This window comes from Pezoporus wallicus, unplaced genomic scaffold (genome assembly GCF_028554395.1).
Source record: "Pezoporus wallicus isolate ANWC-B61680 ecotype Strahan unplaced genomic scaffold, APGP_CSIRO_Pwel_v1 scaffold_3294, whole genome shotgun sequence".
NCBI lineage: Eukaryota > Metazoa > Chordata > Aves > Psittaciformes > Psittacidae > Pezoporus > Pezoporus wallicus.
The window spans coordinates 7,317,604-7,338,949 of NW_026635478.1; the positions used below are offsets into that span (position 1 = coordinate 7,317,604).

General features: G+C 41.1%; 1 protein-coding gene across 1 annotated transcript; it reads left to right on the plus strand.

Annotated features, from left to right (window-relative positions):
- The first annotated feature begins 447 nt into the window (after nt 1-447).
- Nucleotides 448-19,859, plus strand: CDPF1 (cysteine rich DPF motif domain containing 1). Its single transcript, XM_057426665.1, has 4 exons — nt 448-492; nt 10,853-10,976; nt 13,181-13,292; nt 18,947-19,859. The coding sequence occupies exons 2-4, from the start codon at nt 10,864-10,866 to the stop codon at nt 19,091-19,093; spliced, it is 372 nt and encodes a 123-aa protein (XP_057282648.1). The 5' UTR covers nt 448-492; nt 10,853-10,863; the 3' UTR covers nt 19,094-19,859.
- Nucleotides 19,860-21,346: the final 1,487 nt, after the last annotated feature.

The window sequence follows — 21,346 nt, forward strand, 5'->3', positions numbered from 1 at the left end:
AGCTGACGTCGGGGCTTTGCGCCGGAGCGCTGGTAGCGGTCGGGTCGGTATGGTGCGTGTCGCGGTGCCCGGGAGTTGGCCTGGGGGTGCACCGAAGGGAGCGGAACAGAACCGGGGCTCCCCTCTCCCCCCCGGTGTACTGGCCGCGTGGGAAGCCTGAGCTCCCCGGCAACAGGCCAGGTTGGACGGAGCCTTGGGTGACATGGTTTAGTAGGAGGTGTCCCAGCCCATGGCATGGGGGGTGGAAGTAGATGATCTTAAGGTCCTTTCCAGCCCAAACTATTCTGTGATTCTATGATTCTGTATTATTGAAAGGAGCGAGTTTTTATTCTCACGTCAGCTGGGATCTGAGAAAGGTTTTTCTGTGCTCTTATCAGCCGTGGTCCCTTACTGAAGACCTCCCTCCTTCGGACAGGACCCGGGCTGGCTCAGCGGTTGCTGTGGAGGCTTCTCCATCGGAGCGCACAGCAGTGCCAAAGCATCCCTGCAGAGGTGGGAGCGCAGAGTTCAAACTGTGGATTTTTTTCCCCTTTGATGTTGGAGAGGGCCTCTTCATCAGAGTCTGTAGCAATAGGACAAAGGGTAATGGGTTTAAACTTAAAACAGAGGAAGTTCAGGTTGGATACAAGGAAGAAGTTCTTTACTGTAAGGATGGTGAGGCCCTGGAATGGGTTGCCCAGAGAAGTGGTGAATGCTCCATCCCTGGCGGTGTTCAAGGCCAGGCTGGACAGAGCCTTTGGCAACATGATCTAGTGGAAGATGCCCCTGCCCACGACAGGGGGTTGGAACTAGGTGGTCTTAAAGTCCTTTACAACCCAAACCATTCTATGATTTGCTTGGAGTGGGGAAGGTTTAAAGTCTGCACCTCCCACCTCCAGGGTGCTTGACTTGCTAGAGCATGAATTAAACTGCCTCTTCCCTTCAGATTTCTGAACCAAGTGAGGAAAGCGTTGAGGTCAAGAGAGAGCATGAGTCTCTTGAGAGTAGCCTGCTGAGCAGGTTGACTGCTTACTGGGAGACACTCATGATTCTGGATCTACAGCCAAAGCTTGATTCTGACTTTTCTTCAACACAGGGCTTTTAGCATAAAGTATATTCTTTGTGTAATAGAATGTAGTGGCCATAGATTGCTTTTTCTGAGGAACTGCATGAGCTGAGGTTGGAGCTACAGGATGCAGCCTCAGAGGAGACTGGGGAGAGTATTCCAGGGAAATTCTGAGCTGTCTGAGGGTACTGCTCTTGGATATACACAAAGGTGGAGCTTGAAGGACTCCAGAGATCTTGGGGGAAACCCTTGTTTCCTGTCATATGTAGGCATTTCCAGTTTGAGGTTGCACTTAGGTTAGGTGGTATTGGGACTACAATCTTAGGCTTAGAGGGCTGTAGAGCTATGTAAATAATTGGGTGCTCAACTCCTCTTGCGACATGAGGGGAGGTTGCAAGATGTATGAGAGATGGGGTGCCACAATTTCTCTCTGACTCTGCTCTGAGAGCCTATATAGTAATAAATATATCCGTATCTCAGTGATGCTAGAAATGGTCTCTGCTTAAGGAGAGGTGTTAATCACATGGCTTTCCTTCATACTCAATCCAGGCTTGATTGCTGACCTGTTACTTGTCTCTAAGGCACTTGGGTTGGTTGAAGTCTCTACAGACACTGCAAAATGCCATCAAAATAAAGCCAGTCGTGCCTTAGGCATGATGGCCTAAGTAATCTCTTGAGCTGTCTTCCATCTCTACACATCTGTGAGTCAAAGAATTGGATTTATGTCTAGCGGCTAGTTATACTAGTACTCACAGGTTTGTGCACTGGTTACATTTGCTTTTATTTTCTTTTTCTGTTAGGGTTTTTCCCCTGCTGTAGTCACAGAATCACGGAATCATAGAACGTTTTTGGGTGGAAGGGCTCTTCAAAGGTCATCTAGTCCAACCCCCAGCAATGAGCAGGGACATCTTCAACTAGATCAGATTGGCGATGTTACCAGTGTATCAGCTTGGATGGACATTAGTGGTGCAAAGACACCATGTGCTGATTAATTTCCCTTAATTGGTGTAGTTTACAGGTTGTATTGATACAAACCCTTTTATGTCAGTGTAACTAATTATAACACTGCCTTAACTATATGCTTATAATTGAAATTGTATGTTTTATACAAAACAAAATGTAAAATGTAAGACCTTCATGCTTCCATGCCAAAAAAAAAATAAATAAATAAGGTTTTCCTTATGCCTTAATTTCCATGTAAACAGAGAAGTTTGCCAGGCAAAGTAGCTGTTACAAGGGTGTTACTTTATACCTTGTCTCACTTTGTCTTGCCTCCAGTAGAGTCAAGATGTACATCTGTGATCTCTACAAATATGATAAGGTTACATCAAGACAGTGGAGGATCCCCTGCAAGTTTTACTCTGCACAAATACAGCAATCTGGGGTTGCCTGGAGGTATTCTGACCAAAGGAGGTTTTTATTTAGTGATAAATAACAGTGGATTGGATTCTGCTGTTAACCTGAATTGGAATTAAGATCTACTCCCTAGGTTTGTTGAGATGCTAAACTTCCTAGCCTGTGCATTACCTTTGCACTGGCCTATTTCCTAAAGCAGTGCTTTTACTGGCACAAAAGTCAGTCAACCAAAAAACTGCAAAGAGTCCCAAAACTCAAAATAGATAAGTAAAACTTGAGATTTGGATTAATAAATAAGTTATCTCTGTGGTTGCAACAGTTCGAGATTTCGCTTTTGCTCTAGGCCAGGATAAAGCAAGAGAGGGTGTTTTGTTATGTTCCTTTTCTCAATACCTTGGGTATTGAGCAGGTAAAAAATGAAAGCATTTTTCACCTGCTTTATGTTTTATTTTTTTTACTGGCCAGCTAACATGAACTGTGCTGCCTCCTGTAAAGTCTCCTTATAACTACATGCCATAACAATTTTCCACTAAGCTTTCTTCCCCGCATTTTCATTTATTCTGTCTAACACTGAGTAAAGTTACTACTAGTTAACCACACTTAGAGTTGTGCATATGTGCAAAAAGAAAACATGTTTAATTCTGTAACAGACATCACAGCGTTCTTAAGCCTTATCTATCTAGCTATGGCCAGTACTTTTGAAAACTCTTGATGTAAGCATATGGCATGTAAAACGTCTGTCAAGACCCCATCAACTCTCCTGCTTAATTAGCTCTACTCTGCAGCCCAGACTTTCCTCTTGGAACTCGGTGAAATCTTAGTCAGACACATCTATGCTTGCTGAACAGACGAAGATCTTAAAACAAAGGAAAGTTCCTTAAGTATCTGTGACACATTGAGGATGCTGCTAATTCTCACTGGATTTTGAGCTGTTTGGGCAAAAAGACACAATTGCAAAGATTTTGAACATCTGCCCTCCTAGCATATGACCCAGTAGGGGCAGTTTACTCTGTTTATAGAGAATTCCAGGGTCCACACTTCTCTATCCATGATTAAATTTGTCACATGGCAAAACCCCACCTTTCTCCTCTTTTACCTGTGATGAACAGAGCAGCGAATTTGTCTAGAAGAACTTCTTGAAGGGAAGAACATAAACACATGTGTTCTGGAGAACAGGCTGTGCAGACTGCAGAGCATGCACAAAAATGGCTTGGCTGTCTATTGCAAAATGTCTCCACATACTTGCCTAACGATAAGCGTAATTTCTCTGTGTCCTGCAGAAAATTGTGGAAGTGGTTCTTGTATATGTGCCTCAATACCTGTTTGATGAGAGTATCAGGTGTTGGAAGAAGTAAGTGCAGCCTTAGTACCTGCCTGTTTTTTAGGCACAGTAATCCAAGTAGGGAAGCAAAGTCTGAGAGGAGCAAACAGACTAACCTGAAAAAATGCAAAAAACTCAGTGTCTGTACCTGTCTGGTTTCACTTTATTTCATGTTGCTACATGGCTAGAAAAAAAATGAATTTACCAGATGAAAGTTAGGAAGTCTTGAAGCTGTTAGCCCCTGAATGAAGGATTAATTTCCAATGTAAAATGTAACCAAAGGGGCAAAACCAAAATGACCACTGTGTGAAGGTGTGAAACAAGGCACCTGTTTGTAAGTTCTTGTAATAGAACTCCCAGCAAGTACCCTGGAAAAGAAAACTTTCTAAGGGTTGAGTGACAATGGACTTCTTTGCTTTGTCAGACACACTGGAAATATTCTGGTGTTTTCTTGTGCTCGCTCTTCTCAACAGCTGGGATAACAAAACTTGATGAACATGTTGTTTGGAGGAAATGGGCATGCCTGTATGAAGGTGTGTGTGTGTGACTATGGGCATGAGAAAGTTGTTAAGTGTAGTAGGTACAGATCTTTCTTTATTCTCAGGCTTTCTTGAAGCTGACACTACCCCATGCCCCCTGCCCCACCAATAGTTTTGTGTTGTCTTTTCTTTTTGAAGATTTTGTTTTACTTCATTATGAAGTCTTCTGCTTGAGCCCAGTCCTAACAAACTGACAGCTTCATTCACATTTTACTGGAAAGAAATCTCCACAGGTGTATTAATGCTGAACACAAGGGAAAGTGGGCAGTGGCTGTCCCAGCGAGGACACTGTAACTTGCAACCCCACACAGTGGGAGCTGAGTGTTTCCTTACAGTACCAACTTTGCTTTCTGTAGGGAGATAAATCAGTGAAGCTATATTTATTTCTTTCAGGATTATGGCATGTTGCAGTGTCTTATTTCCTGAAACAGCATGTTAGCCTCTCCTCATGTATTTCCACAAATTCTTGGAGTTCCTATTTTTAGACTCTGTTGAACAGTGTCCTTAATTATTCTTTAAGGACAACTTAAAAGGAATCATCATCACTTATATTAATAGAGCCTTACTGACTTATTCTTCCCCACTATGGATATTAATCTAACAAAGCTATAATAGGGAGCTGCAGTTAACCTCCTCTCTTCTAAGTCCCTGTAACTGTGCTGTGAGAAGAGCAATAATCTTGCATTGCCTTTCTTTAATTTCTAGGCCATTTTACTGATAGAATGTTAGAATGGCATCATGGATGATGACGTGATAAGCTTTATACTCTGCTTAGGAAGGCATGTTGGAAGAGAAGGAGAAGAGGAAGGAGGGGTATTAAGCAGAAAACCTGGTATGATGAGAGGTTAATTCTTGGGAGAAGGAAGAACTAATGACAGTATAGTTCTCCCTCCTCTGTCAGGACTGATTGTTCTGTTACACGGAAAAGAGATCCACCACACACTGTGCCTCTCCAAACAAACGTGGAGATGGCCTCCAGCAGGCATGCTTAGGCAGCTTGCTTTTATTTTATTCTGTCATTCACTCCTACTGTGTGATCCGCTTAGCTGGGCTTTTGCAACTAAGTTACTCTCAACAGCTGAGGTGCTGAGACGAGTATTCCCTGCAGCTACTAACGGGGATACCGCTAGTCACCAGGGCAGTGCAGGTCCTATGTGTCCACTAGAGGACAGTGGTACCTGCTGGTTAGCAGCGTTCTTGTGTGAAGCTGTTACATTCTCGCCTAATTTGAGATCCTTGATTATTAAATGCTAATTAAGAGCTGGCTGCCTGCCATATTCAAGTAAGGAGTACTTGGGCTAGATTTTTTTAAGTTTTGTTTTCTCAGCTTTGTTAAATCGTATGTCTTCTCAATAGATGCCTTTTAGAGATTCATCTTGTGTTCATAAAGCCTTTTTACCTAAGGTGGTGCTTTGATTTGCTTGTCCGTATTGCTCATCTGACACACCCTACAGTCCCTACAACTGTTCAGAAAACATGCTCACATCTGTGACTACCTAGGTTATTTGTCCTAGGGGATATCCACAGGGAATCTGCACAAGCTGTTGTTGAAAAGCAGGGCTTGGGGCCTGTGATATGACCCTGTGATACCTAGAGAGAAGCCTGTGTGCTGCAGCAATCTCAGTTCCTTCAGAGCAGAGAAAGCATAGCAATACCAGCACAGTCCCTGCAGCCTAAGGGGAGAAGTTGCTTCAACAAGTCAAGGTTTAATTCAATCAAGTGATCTTTGTAAGAGGTAATAAGGGTAAAAGATGTAAAAAGTGGCCATGCTTGGTGAAATTGCATTCCTGGGCTAATTTGTTATGCTGAACTCAAGGTAAGCCACCTCAAAGGAAGAGCAGGGAGGCAGCCAACGGGTGACCTAAACATGCCTTCAGGCCAGTAACATGGAGGAACTGGAGGGAGAGTTGTTCACTTGGGGATTAACCAGCAAGTAAGAAGGTTCTGCTGTTTCATTTACTATCTAAGCAATTAGGCAATTTTCTGAAGGAGGCGAGTGCATTCTTGGTGCCAAAGTGTCTCTAAATTTATGTCACACCACACACTGCAAAATAAGTTAGCATTTACCAGGCTATGAACTTACTGGCTCCTGCCCTCCTATGAGAGAACACTCTTTCCCATAGAGAATCAAGCTGTGAATATTATAGTAGGTCATTGTCATCAACAGTGGATACTGCAGGAAAATCTTGGCAAGTAAAAGAAACAAGGGTTTAATTGGAGAGGATTAAAGGTGTGTCAGTGTTGGTTTTATCTGACACCCTTTCAAATCAAAGCCTGTGTCTATCAGCAGTTTGTTTCTTGTATAGTTTCTCTAGTTTATCAGTGACTTAGAAATACATGAGTCTCCTGTGGAGTATTAAGAAGGGCTTAACCTATGCATTGTAAAGACTTGTGCTAATGAGGTTTGAAGCAAAGAAAATCAGGTTACTTATCTGTGCTGCTACTTTGCCACTGACCCTGACAATTTAATGGTGATTTATTATTTCTGGCATGCCTTCCAGGCCTGTTAGCAGAACACTCTAAGCAGAACTGCCCTGAAGTTTTTAGGAGTCCCTAGAGAACAGCACTGAGAGCCATTACCCCACATCCATATCATGTATCAGTCACAGACAGCATGGAGAAACACTCCTGTATCACTGTCTAACCTGCGCCTTTCTTTCATTGCGATTATTTCCATAGTATGGCATTCAAATCTGTGTTCTTTACCTTTCGCCATGACACATGGGCCAACCTCACACATATCCTACAGCATTCTGGGCTTGACTTGGCAAGTTTCTGCTGAGCATGCTAGTTCCGTGTTTGCTTCGTAATCAAGCATGTGTGGGTAGCCGAGTTCTTTTCAGGAGAGCTCTGCATGTGCTTAAAGTAAGTATGCATTTAAGTACCTTGCAGCTTCCAGCCAAAATGGCAAATGCTTGGGCAGAGTTTAGTTCTAAACAAGCTGTTCTGAAAGACTTCTTCAGTACCAGCCAGGCAGATATTCGACATGTTACTGGGACATGTTGCTGCTTCAGAAATTTTCAGGGAAAGGACAAAAAGCCAGTGGTAGCACAGGTGATGATTTGAGTAACTTGAGGTCAGAAATTTGCCTGTCATTGTCATGAAGGGATTAGTGCCCTAGACTTTTATCTGCTCAAGAGATCCTTCATCCTGTTGTTGGCATACTAGAAAGAAAGAAGTTCTCACTCACGCTTTATATGTCTGCGTGGAGGGGAGGCAGACACCCTGTCATAGTTGTCATATCAGGCATCTTACTAAAATGGTGTATGGAGCCAAACCAACAAACTTACTCTGTGATAAACCAGTGTCTGTCTCGACTGTGGTTTTATCCCAGATTTGCTTCTGTGTGTTTGCTATCTGACATACAGTTCTTTTAATTGCATACGAGGTTTTTGGAAGCCTTGTGTGAGAGAGTGCATCTTAGGACTTGTTTGCTTGGTTGTTTAGACTAAAGGTGTGAAGCACATGCATAGACTAAAAGCTTGTTACATTTGCCATTGAATCTTTCTTAAGAAGGGAAATGGCTTTACTTGGTTAATAGCAATATATGTAACTAATAAATATAACTTCTGAATTGAAGCATTCGCTCTGAAATCTATACATTCACTTTACACCTTGAGTTGGTAACTAACATTCCCAAGTGCTGCTGTGTAGACAAATGATGTTCCCAGGGAAGTAAAACTGATACCAATTTTATACCAAGTGATACAGCTGATACCAGTGACTTGTAAGCTGGGAGTAAAATGGAAAGCATCATAAATTCATCTGTGCCTTGCAGGCAGGATCATATGCTTTTCAACTGGCATAGCCAAAAATCTGTTCGTACATAGATATCATTCCTTCCCAGTGGTAGTCACTGAACAGATTCTGTTCTACATGCCAATGGACTATAAGAGAGCAGGTGTTTCTATATCTAACGTACTTCAGCTCTGAACCCATGGCTGTTATTTTGACTTGGAATCAGCACACATTCATTCCAAGGTCTATGACCCTCACTGCCATAAATACTTCTTTTTGTTGTTGTTGTTCTGAGTCTTTGCATTATTTTAAAGAAAATATCACCATGATATTCTTTTCTGTTTGATTCAAGTGACTTTCCATACTCTATCTCTGTGGGGTTAATTATTTCCCATTTAAAAAAAAAGATTGATTACAAAAAATTATAAAAAATGTACTGGACTGAATCTCATTCAGACAGGTTGGTGTCTTGATAATGCTACTGACTACCTACAGAAAAGGTAAATTTAGATATATTTCAGGGGACTTACCTAGTAATCCTAAAATGCAGAGGCAGGGTTCAAAAAGCGTATTCTTAGTCAAGTTTGTGAATAGTTTGAAGAATCACAGTTTTAATATACAGGGAGAAATGGGTAGGATGTCCATGACTTATATCTAACTGAAAAGTCTGAAAGCACTTTAGTTAACTAAATTCTCTCAAGCAGCCCTATGAGGTAGAGAAAATACACAATATCCACGGGTTACATTACTTTTGAAAAAATGTAGTTGCCAGAAGTATTCATAAGTCATATTTATTTATTAAACCAGTATCCACCCCCATTTGTGTTACATTTGAAGAATTCCCTGTACCACTGAAATGACAGGAATGGAAGTAGAAAGGATGATGGTGAAAGAATTATGGGGTTAGGGAGATTATTCCCAAAATTTAAAAGGCTAGGGCTTTCTGAACTGGATGTCTGTTATGAAGCCTCTGTAACCTCTGAATAGCTTGGGGCTCCCTGTTCTTCTGGAACATTAGGTGACAAGTAGTCACAACTCTGCTTCACCTTGCCCCTAATTCACCTTAGCAGCATATGTCCCTAAGGATTCAGTTTCACCACATAGGGTGAGCAGAAATAGCAGCTTACTGTCATTGAAAGAGGGAAATACAGGTCTCTCGTCTCAGACCTCCCTTTCTCCTGGCTGTGTAGTTTTGCCACTTCCCTTGAACTGCTGTTAACAGTTGTTGGATTCCTCTGCAAGCCAATTTAGTTCCCTAAAATAAGAGTGAAAAAGACATTGGAGGAAAAAAAAAAAAGGTAGTTCTTTTACTCGTTACTACAATAATAACTGGTGAGATGCAGTAAGAATGAAACCGTAAACCAAGGTGCTTGATGGTGGATACCAGCTGCTCACTCTATATTTTAGGATGTTTCAGATTACCTCTGGTGCTAGCCTGTAGACTGTATGGCCATTAGTTAGGTCTTCAGGTTGAAGTGTATTAGGTGTGCTTCTGGAGCACATTTTTCAGTTTAGTTTCATCTGAAGCTGTCCAGTTTGTGTGCTTTAAGACTGCTTCATGATGTTCACATAGTGAACTGAATCAGCTCTGTAAGGGAAGGGTATGACTGCAAAGCTAGGTGAGTGGGAATCAGCTGCAGTCCTTTGGCAGGCTGTGTGTCTGCTCAGCTGCGAGCACACACAACCTCACTGCTGAGATACTGCTCAAATCCGAGTTCCTACTGCTCACCTTCCTAACAGCTTGATGCGACCTCTGCTTCACTTAAAAAAGCTGGCAGATTTGCATCAGCAAACTGCATGCCATGAAAAGTGTGAATAGTGCAAATCTGGGGACAAATAACATGGTTAGCTGTGTTTGATCTGATCATACATGCACACCAAAATCAGTCCCAAAAGCATACTTGCCACACCACGTTCTGAAAAGCTTGGTGTATGAAAGTGGTACTAGTGAAGGGTGAGCTCCCAAGTGTAAACCAATGGCCAAGATGTTAAATAAGTCATTTTGTAAGCATCAAAGCTGATGAAACATGGCTTTCTAGGTTTTATATCTCATTGACAGATAGCTATACTTTGTAATTAGTGTCTGAAGTATTTCAGATAGATACAGTTGCTTTCCTATGTGTAGATTCTCTGATTCATAGAAATACATAGGTATCCTCCATGAGGGGAAAGCAGAGTATCACTCTTCTGCCTATTTTCATGAAAGTTATAGAACCTAAACTTTTGTAAAGGTGCCACCTCCTCCTCTGTCCTCTGTGACTTGTATGGGCCAGCACTCAGTAATCACAGTAATCACCCTAGGCACAGGGTGATTACATCAGCCTCATTTCCATAGGAAGCCAGATAAGAAGAAGGAGCCAGGGTTAAGATTCCAAAACCATTCAAAGGTGAACCAGAAGCGAAGAAAAACATGTAGTAGATCATTGCAGTGCCACCTTTCTGGTGCCTGCCTCCTGAGCAGGGTCCCAAACCCTTTCATGGCTCCATTTGCAGGGAGGAGGAGACAGGCACTGCAGAACTGGGAGTGAGTGCAGGCCTTGGTTGGGCAAAGGGTTTTCCAGATCACAGCCATGTGCTTTGTTACCTAAATTCTTTTATGGATGAAGTTCCAAATTAACAGGTGAACTTTATAGTGAAGCCTAAAGCTATCTAAGGGATTTGTAAGTGTAACTGGGACAGAGAAACCAACTTGATTTAGGAGAAAAGATTTACTCATCAAGGTTTGCAGTAGTCAATTTTCCATTGGATTTTAATCTGCATAGCCAGATGTCCCACATCAGTTTAATCTTCTTGCAGGCAGGAATGTTCCCAGTATTGCATTTTGGCACTAAAAGGTGTTTGTGTTGCTTGTAGGTAGCTTAAAGATGGATGCTCCCAAAGAAGTTCAGCCTACAGGAGAGTTCACATGTCAGCTATGTAACTTAACAGCTCCATACACATACTATGGGCAGAAGCCACCACACACACGCTTTATTGTGTAAGTAGTCTTTGATACTACAGATGTTATTTATGTTACGAACATTAGAAGCCTTGTACCATGGAATGACATAGAGTGCGTGAATGCAGTAACATATCATACTGCCCCTTAGTATGGGGCTTGGTACTTAAAGTGACCTATTTCCAACGGGAAGAAATATTAAAAATTGTTAGCATTCATAGCAAAGACAAAAATCAACTTTCCAAATCTGCATCAACACCGTGCTAAGATTTTCATTTAACTTACTTCCTAACCCCACTGACCACCCTAGAATACAACTATATCATTATTTTCTAACTAGAATGCTGTTGATTGTCAGCCTATCAGTTTTGGGAATAGCCCTCTCCTTTCAGCTGTGTCAGCAGGGGAACATGTAAACACAGAATCAATTAAATACATATGGTAAAAACACTTTTTAAGAGCTGTTTGACTTGGAGTTCTGAACAGCCACGCTTTTTTGCATGAATTAGACAATTCTTTGGCCCATTGTGTGGTATTTAAGTGTGTGGAAATGTAGTGCAAATTTATATTTTAGGAGACCAAAGCCTTTTCCATCTCTGCAAAGTAAGGATAGTTTGACCAGAAACTATGCCATTACAATATTGTCTGCAGGCATTAAACTGTATGAATTGCTCTGTTGTGTCCATCCTGGTCAACGAACCCGTCAGGCAAGCATGGCCAGGAACTCACAGGAACTGGAAGTCAGGCATGTACTCAGTGTTTCACCCTAGTAAGACTGCTAATTTCTTACAAAATGGACACAGCTGTTGATCACTACATGCTTGGGCCGTTCTTATTGGGCAGCTGTATTTTTATCATTCCAAACCCCACACTGCTACTGGTTTTCTCTCTTCTACTCAGCAGAGCAATGGCCTACCTTTGATCAGGTCCATTCCTGAAGAGTCTAAATCAAAGCTGAACATAATCTTAACTTTAGGTTATCCAAGCTCTCTGTTATCATCTCAGCTTTATTTAGGTGACTGAGATTCAAAAAGCAAAATAATAATGCTGAAGCATAATAATTCTATACATGCATATAAGAAGTAGCTTTACACACTACCTTGATTGGCTTTCTTTCTGGCCTACTCATATGTCCTAAATGCAATTGATGTGGGAAACATACGCCAGACATAAAAGCTTGTATAATGGCCAGGTCTCTGCACAGATGATGACAATGTTACATTAACTGAATCTTGCAAGGGAAACTTTGCAATGGCAATCCAGTCTTTGTATATTGAGAGACTGGTTGGCAAGGTGATTTCCAATGATAAAATGCCTGATCTTTCCTATGGAAGGCTTGAGCCATACCATTTTTTGTTTGGGTGGAGATGAAAAAGAAAAAGGAATACACTCAAAGATGCACACATAAGAGTGTATGTATGTAGACAAGGAGAAGGCAATATGAATTAAAAGAATACCTTTTAAAATATATATTGTACTCCATGTTACTACAGAATCTGAGTTTGATTTAAGTCCAACAATAAGCCAGCCTTGCAGGATGCCGTGTGCAGACAGGCACCCAAGTGACTTCTGTAATACTTTGCCTGGAGCTCACAGGAAGAATAAGGCCTTAGTCTTTCTCAAGCAGATTGCCAAATTATTAATAAATACACTCCCTTAATACCCTGAAGCAAACAGTGGAGTCTGTGACATAAAGTAAGCATATTCCAGGTCATTGCAAAGCTCTGTGCCAGTAGCTCCAGCTTTCAAGAGGTGGGAACTGTAGCTTTACAGCAGTGACATAACTAAGAACAGTAAAAACTTTCTATACTGTCATGCACACAGCTTTGGAATAGAACTTCTAATAAAAAGCTGTGAAATCGAAATGCTAACTTGACGAGGTACTGAAGTTGGCCATGCTAAGGTGTGCCTGTCAGAAATATGGAAGATAAGAAAATACTTCAAGGTAGAGCACTGAGAAAAACATGGTAAGACAATGTTAAAATGATCACCAATTCCCCTAGTTTTAGAAGACACATAGGAAGTGCAGTATAGGACTTAAGGCAGCCACAACGTTGGTATTTGAAGAAGAAAGGAGCTGCATATGAGCTACATTGCCTCATGTGCAACACCAGGCCAAGGAAGTCAGGTAGAAAGGGCTGATACCTTTTCAGCCTCCACAATTGCCCCAGCCTTTCAACTCTCCCCTACGGTGAAATGTACCCTTAAAAGCCTGAAATTACTCTTTTTTTTTTTTTTTATAGGCTTTTGGAAGAAAGCTACGTCATGAAGGATCCTTTCACCCCTGACAAGGACAAATTCCTCATCCTTGGGTCTCATTGCAGTTTGTGTGGCAGATCAGTGTGTGTTGGTACAGTAAGTAACAAGTAAAACAAGCTGCTGCGCTTCTTTTTGTTTCAGTCCTGGTGACTTGTTGGAGAAAGACCAAACAGAAAAAAAACAAACAGCCTATTTGTAAGGCAAGCTAATTGTATGCTCTTGTGGATTCCCACAGATAAAGCTTTTTGTACTAAAGGAAAATGATCAGCAATTCGAGTGTCCTATATACAGATGAGCACAGTCCAACCTCACAATGAGTATTCTTTTCCACTTCTTTTCCTAGCACAAGGAAATGCAAGGCAGATTGTATGTCACTTTAAGACCTTAAAGTTTCAGTAGATCATACCATACCCAACAATAGATTTTTCTTTTTTGCCTCTAATGACTGTAGCAACAGGACAAGGGGCAATGGGTTTAAACTTAAACAGGAAGTTCAGGTTGGATATAAGGAAGAAGTTCTTTACTGTGAGGCACTGGAACAGGTTGTACAAAGAAGTGGTAAATGCGCCATCCCTGGCAGTGTTCAAGGTCAGGTCGGACAGAGCCTTGGGCAACATGGTCTAGTGTGAGGTGTCCCTGCCCATGGCAAGGGGGTTGGAACCAGATGGGCTTTAACGTCCTTTCCAAACCAAACCAGTCTATGATTCTATCCATGGATTATTAGGTTTGTCCAGATCACAGGGCTACCATCCTATTTGCAAAAGTTAATGTACAAAGTGAGCAGGGAGGAGAGCTGTGAAGTGGCATGATAGCTCTCTGAAGAAGAAAGCATTTGAGTAGCAGCTGGTAGGCAACCTTAAAACTATGAAATCTGAGTGCGATCCAGAAGGGTGGTGTAAAATTACAGTTGTCTTAATTCCTTCTCCTCAGTGCAGAACTTGCCCCTTTGTTTGCTGAGAGTTCAAAGCAAAAATGAAGACAAGTTATTACACAGTTATCAGTGTCTGGAGGCTGTACTGTGCGTCTTGGAGGCAGTAAAATGAATTGAGAAAACTTAGGCTCCACTCCTTTCCCTCAACAAGCCAGTTCTGTGGTTGAAAGAGAGTCGGGACTGCAGTAGTCAGGATTCATGTATGATTCAACCCACAAGGAGACATCATTGCCTTGTTTACATGGACAATGGCATGTATCTGTTATGCCAAACACCATTGCCCTAATGCCAGCCAGATCCCGGCTTCCTCTTTCAAAGTGGTTGTTTGCTATCCTAGAGTAACATGCTTAAATCTGAGTGCAGCTAGTAGCAGGAGCTGTTAGCAAGAGCACACCTGGGTCTTCAGTGTCAGCTTTTGCAGTTTTCAGATTCAACCTTTTCAGCCTGCTCTGTAATTGCAGTGGTTAGGTGCCAGGTCCAGCGGCATGATCCTTACTGCAGGTAGCTAGTAGTGGGAGTTTTAAAACAAACAGACCTGCTAAAAACTTTGTCCCACCAGAGCTATAACTGGGCACCAAACATGAAAAATAAATACATAAATAAATCTACATCTTCACAAAGTAACACTCCTGGCCTCCTCAAAGCACGAGGTGAGGTAATCTGGGCAACTGAGACAGCTCATAGGCCAATGCCAGACAGTTTCTGTGCGGGGACTTGAGGAAATTCTCTTGAGCAAAACAAAGGGTCGGATTACAGGGCAAAATTTAGAGGGTTGGACAAACGCAGCCAAAAGTAAATTGGCACACTTGGACAAGTTTAGCTGCTATTCTGATTTGCAGGGAGTTAGCACCAAGGATGGATTTGACCCCCTGTCCTAAGAGGAGTGTGGAATAGCACCTTGCTCCTGATTAAATTTGTTTCCTATTTCTGAAGTCTCTTCTGTCATTTAAATGAATGAGAATCACCAGAACGTCAGACTAGGGATTGCAACTGAGATGATTTTTTTTCCATTCTGGAACTACCTGAGGACTGTGTGGGAGTCAGATGAAGTACCACTGCTCTCTGGTTACGTCTTTGATAGCTGGGCTCAAATTTCCAGTGCCAAGTAGCTAAAGGCAGTTGTGTGGAGGCAGAGCACACATGTGAGCAAGATCCTCCTAGTGACAATGTCACTGTCTTGGCTGAAAGTTGACTCACTCCCCCACAGAGCCAGTTGTAGAGGCAGATGCAACTAGTCAGATAGTTTGGGCTTTTGAGCTTGATTCCTGCCCTGACATGTCAGGTTTAGCCCTCTTTTTTTACAGCAGAAGACTGGCAGTTCTGGCACATTTTGGGCAAACTTGAGCACATTTAGCTGTCTTCATTCCCAAATGAATTTCTTGAATTTAGGAAGGATTCAACTGGCATTTCCAAGTCTGGCAGTTGAATCTGTCAGAAATACAGCCTTTTAGCCTCTCAGTATCTTTCCTCACTGTGCATTTCTGAATGAAGGTGGGGCTTTTTCTTTTAAAAAGATTTATTAATTATTTCTGTTAATCTTCTAGAGCATAACAATGTAAAGAGGATGTTAGCAATGAGCTAATAGAAGCCCCTTCTAATCTTTTTGACATTCCTGCCTATTTCACCCATTGTGGAAATATATCAATCATTTACTTCTTGTTATCTGAGTCTTCAAGATTCCCCTGATGGTATCACTCAAAGCAAAACCTTGATTGCAAATAATTGAGAATAAATTTCTTACCAAACTGGCCAGGCCAGATAGTGAATCACATCTATGACTATGGTTTCAAAATGTATTTAGCAATACTGCTTAGGTAACATTGAAAGAGACCTGCAGAAATGAAGATTAGTGCTTTAAACACCCACACCACAAAGTAGGTAAACACATACTATTCCTCTTTCATGTAAGGAAAATTAAAAGTCCAGAGAAGCAAAGACTCATCCAAGGCAGTAGAGAGAGATGAAATTAGGATAATATCTCTGTGGATTGGTTTTGGTTCCTGCTTGTGCTTGACCCAAGTAGATCAACTCAGTCCTGTTCCGAATCTGTCCATCATGTTGTAACATAACAATTGAAACTAAAGAAGATGGTGCTTTCCTGGGTCTCTTTGGCAAAGAAGCTGGACCAAAGTGATGGAAAGTTTTCAGTGGCAGGTTGCTTTCATTTTTGTGTTGACTCAAAATTGTACTGGACTAACCTGTAGCTTTTGTATCTAAGGAGGCTTAGATACAGATCAGATTTTAGGCTTTTCATGAGACAACCTGTGTTAGCTGAAGTGGCTTCCCTTACAGCTGCTCTGCCAGTGAAAGTCAGGACTTAACAACTGCTCTGTTTAATGTTCATAAACTCACTTCTGCAAATGTTCTCTTAAGCCCCACTCAGTTAATTTACTCCAGTCAGCTTGCAGTGTCCATCACCCTACAGAACCAATCATTATCACAGTGTATTGGTAAGTGTTGTTATTTGTGGTCCAACTGGAAATAATTCTAATTATTATCTGTAATGTCTTAAAACATGTCAAAACCCCACAGAAAGGAAGACAACAAAAATGCTTTTAAAAGTCCTTAGGAAGCTTGAGTGCCCTTCTTCCTGTTTCCCTTTCAGAAAATGGAAGAGGAAGTGATACCATCTCACCATATTAGTAATTTAAAACAGTTACTTCTTTTTTATTGCAACACTCATTAAACATAGGAAAAGAAAGAGGTGTCTTTTGGAGAAGAAAGTAGGACAAGGAGCAAGTTTCATCTTTTATTGCTCACCTCAGCAGACAGTGACTAGATACTGACCTTGGACATGACTGTAGGTATTAAGTGATAAATGTAACACTACAGCTACTTTCCACTCGACTTCCAGTCATGCAGGGTCAATCCTGGACACGGTTAGGCAGAACCTTTCCTTTACATACAACTTCCTTGACAAGTGTGATAAAGATACTATCCCTGTATATATTACTTCCAGACATGATCCATGTCACAACAGAAATAAACTCTGGCAGTATGCTTTGTCAGCACAGTTTTGCCTGAACCAGATAGTTAGATTTGAAATTGAAATGGCCTCATCCTGCCTTGGTCATGGAAGAGGTGAAACCTATTAAAGAATTTTCCAGTTAAGCATTGAAGCCTATCAGGATAATGGTCAAAGAAGGGCTTGTCTGTACATAGTAAGGGTAATTTGTAAGGCTTTAAAACAACAGCTAGGCTGAATAATCACAGAATCACAGAATGGTTTGGACTGGAAAGGACCTTAAAGCTCATCTAGTTCAGTCCACCTGCCATGGGCAGGGACACCTCACTCTAGACTATGTTGCCCAAGGCTCTATCCAGCCTGACCTTGAACACTGCCAGGGATGGAGCATTCATCACTTCCTTGGGCAACCTGTTCCAGTGCCTCACCACTCTGATTCCACAGCCTGCCCCCAGGTTGAGTTCATGGCTCTACAGTGATGGGCCCAGCGCTCAGATACGCAGTGGTTCATATTCATCATTTGTCTAAGTCCCACTGGCCAAAGTTGGCAGCTTATTTCAGCTAAAAGAATGTAAGTTGAGCACCTGTATATCTGTGAGGAGCTGCGCCTTGACATCGGAGTTCCCCATCTGCAGAACAGAAGAAAAGCCTCTCCCCTGCTTTGCTATTGCCTGGTGGCACAGCGGCCATCACTGTGGAGCCATGAACTTAACCTGGAGGCAGGGGGAGCTGTGTGTCATTTTGCAACACAAACAAAAATAGCACGGCCAACTTAAACTCTAATCTTCACTTTTAATTGGCAGCTTAAAGTATTAGGGACACCAAGAGACAAAAAACAATAGGCTCTGGAGGTTGTGCAACTGAAATCCAGTTTCAGGGCTTTTCAGAGACCCAAGTCCTCATGCTAGCTCTCAATACGAAGGTGCCTGGCAGTCAGCGCAGAAACGGACAATGGATGAAGAAGAGTTGTTCCTTGGGCTTGGAAGCTGCACAGAAGCAGGCTGATAGAGATTGTGATAAAATCATCTACTGCTAAATTCTCACTAGTGACAAGGGATACAAAAGGAAGGAAAGAAGAAATACCCAAGCCGAGCCCCCAGAGAAAGGCCAGTCACAAATGACCATGGCAAGAGAAAACTTTGCTATTTAGGAAAAATGCAGTGGAATCCATTACTCCCCAAAAGATGTCCTCAGCCATCTAAATTGATATCGTTATTCATGCTTAAATCCCCAAGAATAATCCATCAGCAATACCAGAACCAGCTTACCCATTAAATCCTATTTGGAATTTAGTGATCAGCATGCAGGGAGAACCATGGACTTCATTCAGTCTTGCTGCAGGGCAAAGGAATAATACATTAATAAGCTTCTCTTCCAGTTGCCCAAACTCTGTGCTGTAAATTGGCTGAGACAATTAAACCGAGATCTCATCCATTACCCACCTTTACCTTGAATAAGTAAATGTACTCACTGATTAGAAACTAAAAACATACATGGTGCTAAAGCTTGAGCTGATGTCTCTTCTCTGAACTTTTGATGGCAAAGTATAAAAGCCGTTGTACACAAAGAAGGTATTTTCCCTGCTCTTGAAGTGGAATAACGCTGTGATCTGACAGGTTTCATTCACAACTGGTTTGGTTAGCAGTGTTACAGACCCAACATTTTTGTTTTTCAATCAGTTACCTCTAACCAGATGTTAGTCATTGAATAGGAAGAAGCAAAATTGCTGGGATATTTCAACCTAGAAGAAGAATTTAATTTAGAATAATTCTAAATATAAATGTGGTTTAATGAGACTGGAACGGAAGCAGTTCCATTTTGTTTATCCTGCTAATAATGTTACTTTCTTTGCAGGAATGTAGTCTGTTCTACTCGAAGAGGTTCTGCCTCCCTTGTGTGAATGAAAATCTAAAAGCATTTCCTTTGGAAATACAAGAAGATATGGATAAAAGGAAGCCCCAGGAAAAATCCTCCTGCAGAAAAACGGATACAAGAATGTAAATACTGAACGACCAAGAGAGACAGTTCTTTGGCCAGTTCTCCTTTCTCCCTTTGGAGACTATCATGTTACTCCTTTTAAAGAAGTGACCTTCATCATCTCGCTACTACAGAACACAGTTACACATTTCCTTACAATTGGCTTGGCTTCAAACATTGTCATGCAGCGATTGCAGTGCCAGCAGTATGGCCTGAAGGTGTTGAAGAGCCAGAAAGAAAGGCAGACAAGCCTGTTGTCATCATGCAAAGCGCATGTAGTAAAAAACTGAACAGTGCATAGGATAGGAACCATGTCCCAGTTTTCGTATTTGTTAGTTTAATGTTTTGTATTGTTCTTGACACTCCTACAGTGTTATGAAAATCTGGGACAGATTTATCTGGCTTAATTCAGTATACATCCAAGAATGTCAGTGTACACCAACTGTTAACATGACAGAGCTGTCCTGATAAGATTACAATAAGCATGGAAGTCAAAGCTTTATTTTTAAGTCTAAAATAAAATAGTTACAAGAAAATGTCACAGATACCCATAGCAATACGTAGACTCTTCAAGATTAGAACATCAATACTATCATAGCATTAGATTTCTGAAAGTAGGTGCTCTTGTAATAGAATACCAGTATAATAATAAAAGAAAAGAAAGATACAAGTTACTTGCAGTTGCAGTAATTTTCCCCTCAATCTTCTAAGCCCACATAAATACAGCAACAGGAGAGGATCCGTAATATACCTGGTTTATACTTTACAAGTAAAGATGACTTCCTTTTCACTGTCACATCAGTTAATCTGGAAATAATAGAAAAGTTCAGCTAATAAGTTTAATTCTTTCCTGAACTGGGCAATTAAACTGCAGTGAGAATAGGGGTTTCAGTCTGTTGGGAAAGCAGTAGTTTGTTTAGCTCAAAAATAAGGTTCACAATTATCTATGCTGACTTTGTCTTAATTACAGGGAAGATTAAGTGGCATTTATGTAAAAACCACTTAGTTCCACACCTTAAGGATATGTCTAGAATGCTCCCTAACCATGAAATCATGTGTTTACTCAAGCTTTTGTTGGCCAGTGGTTCAGAACCCGTTAATGCCTTGGTTAACATCTCTTTGCTCAACTCTTCCATCCCCATCATCTGTCGTTATGTCAGCATCTAAACGTGATCATTTTAGTAGAATGAACTGTGTGTCTGTTAAAAGAAATCAACATTATTTCAGTGAGTGTTTTTTAGACCTTTAAGCTATATTGGCATCCTAAAATTGTCTTAATTTCTGAACTTAGTATATTGGTGTCCTCTGTCGAGGACTGGATTTTCTTGCAGTTACTAGAGAAGCAATAATGGACTTATTCATACCCTTTTCAAGCTCTTAGATGCCTTAAGACCTAAAAAATATATATATATATCTTTAATTGTGGGGAAAAAGATACATGTAAAAAATCAGTATTTCAGGGGTTTTTTTTTGCAGCAACAAGAGCCTATTCTTTTAAAGAAAGTGATATTAAGTTTATATAAAATTGGAAATTTCATTTTCATGTTAGGCACACCAAAAAACTGTAAGTGTACCTATCTGCTTAAAAGCTGTAGTGTACCTATCTGCCCTGTATGAGTAACAGAAGGACATCCCATGCTAAAACATCAACTGTAAAGAGAATGAGAGATGTTAAAAAAAGAATCACAGCACTTTTCCATCTTAAAATTCTAGTGTTATAATCAAGCTGACAGAAAGCAACAGTTACATGAGATCACATGTTTATACCAGCAAATGTTTTTCTAAAACATTTTATTTCCTGTATTTCACAATGTTTGCAGCAGGTTGCATCTTAACTCTTAGCTTGAAAATAGGCTTTAAAAGCCTGGCTTGCACAGTTCCCATCTAAATGAGAACGTGCCTTTTGGTTGTATGACGCCCAATCTGTTTTGGCACTGGGAAATGCACCCACTAATGTGCTGGGCAGTATTTCATGTATCTGAGCTATTCTCCTTCCTGTTCAACCTCATCTGTGCCCTTTAAGAAAAATGCAGTTAACTTAATCATTATCTTTACCATCTTGCTAAGATATAAGAGTCACTTTAAGCCCTCAGAAATGACCCTGCCTTTAAGTACTTATTAAGTTGAACCACAGCTTAATGGTGGAGAGGGAGTAGACTCATGTATTGAAAGGTAACAGAATCTGTAACTACAGGATTTTTACTTTGGCCCAGTACAACTCATTATCTATCTTGAGTACAGTACAAAGAGCCAAGTTAAGGATACCTCTGCTTCACA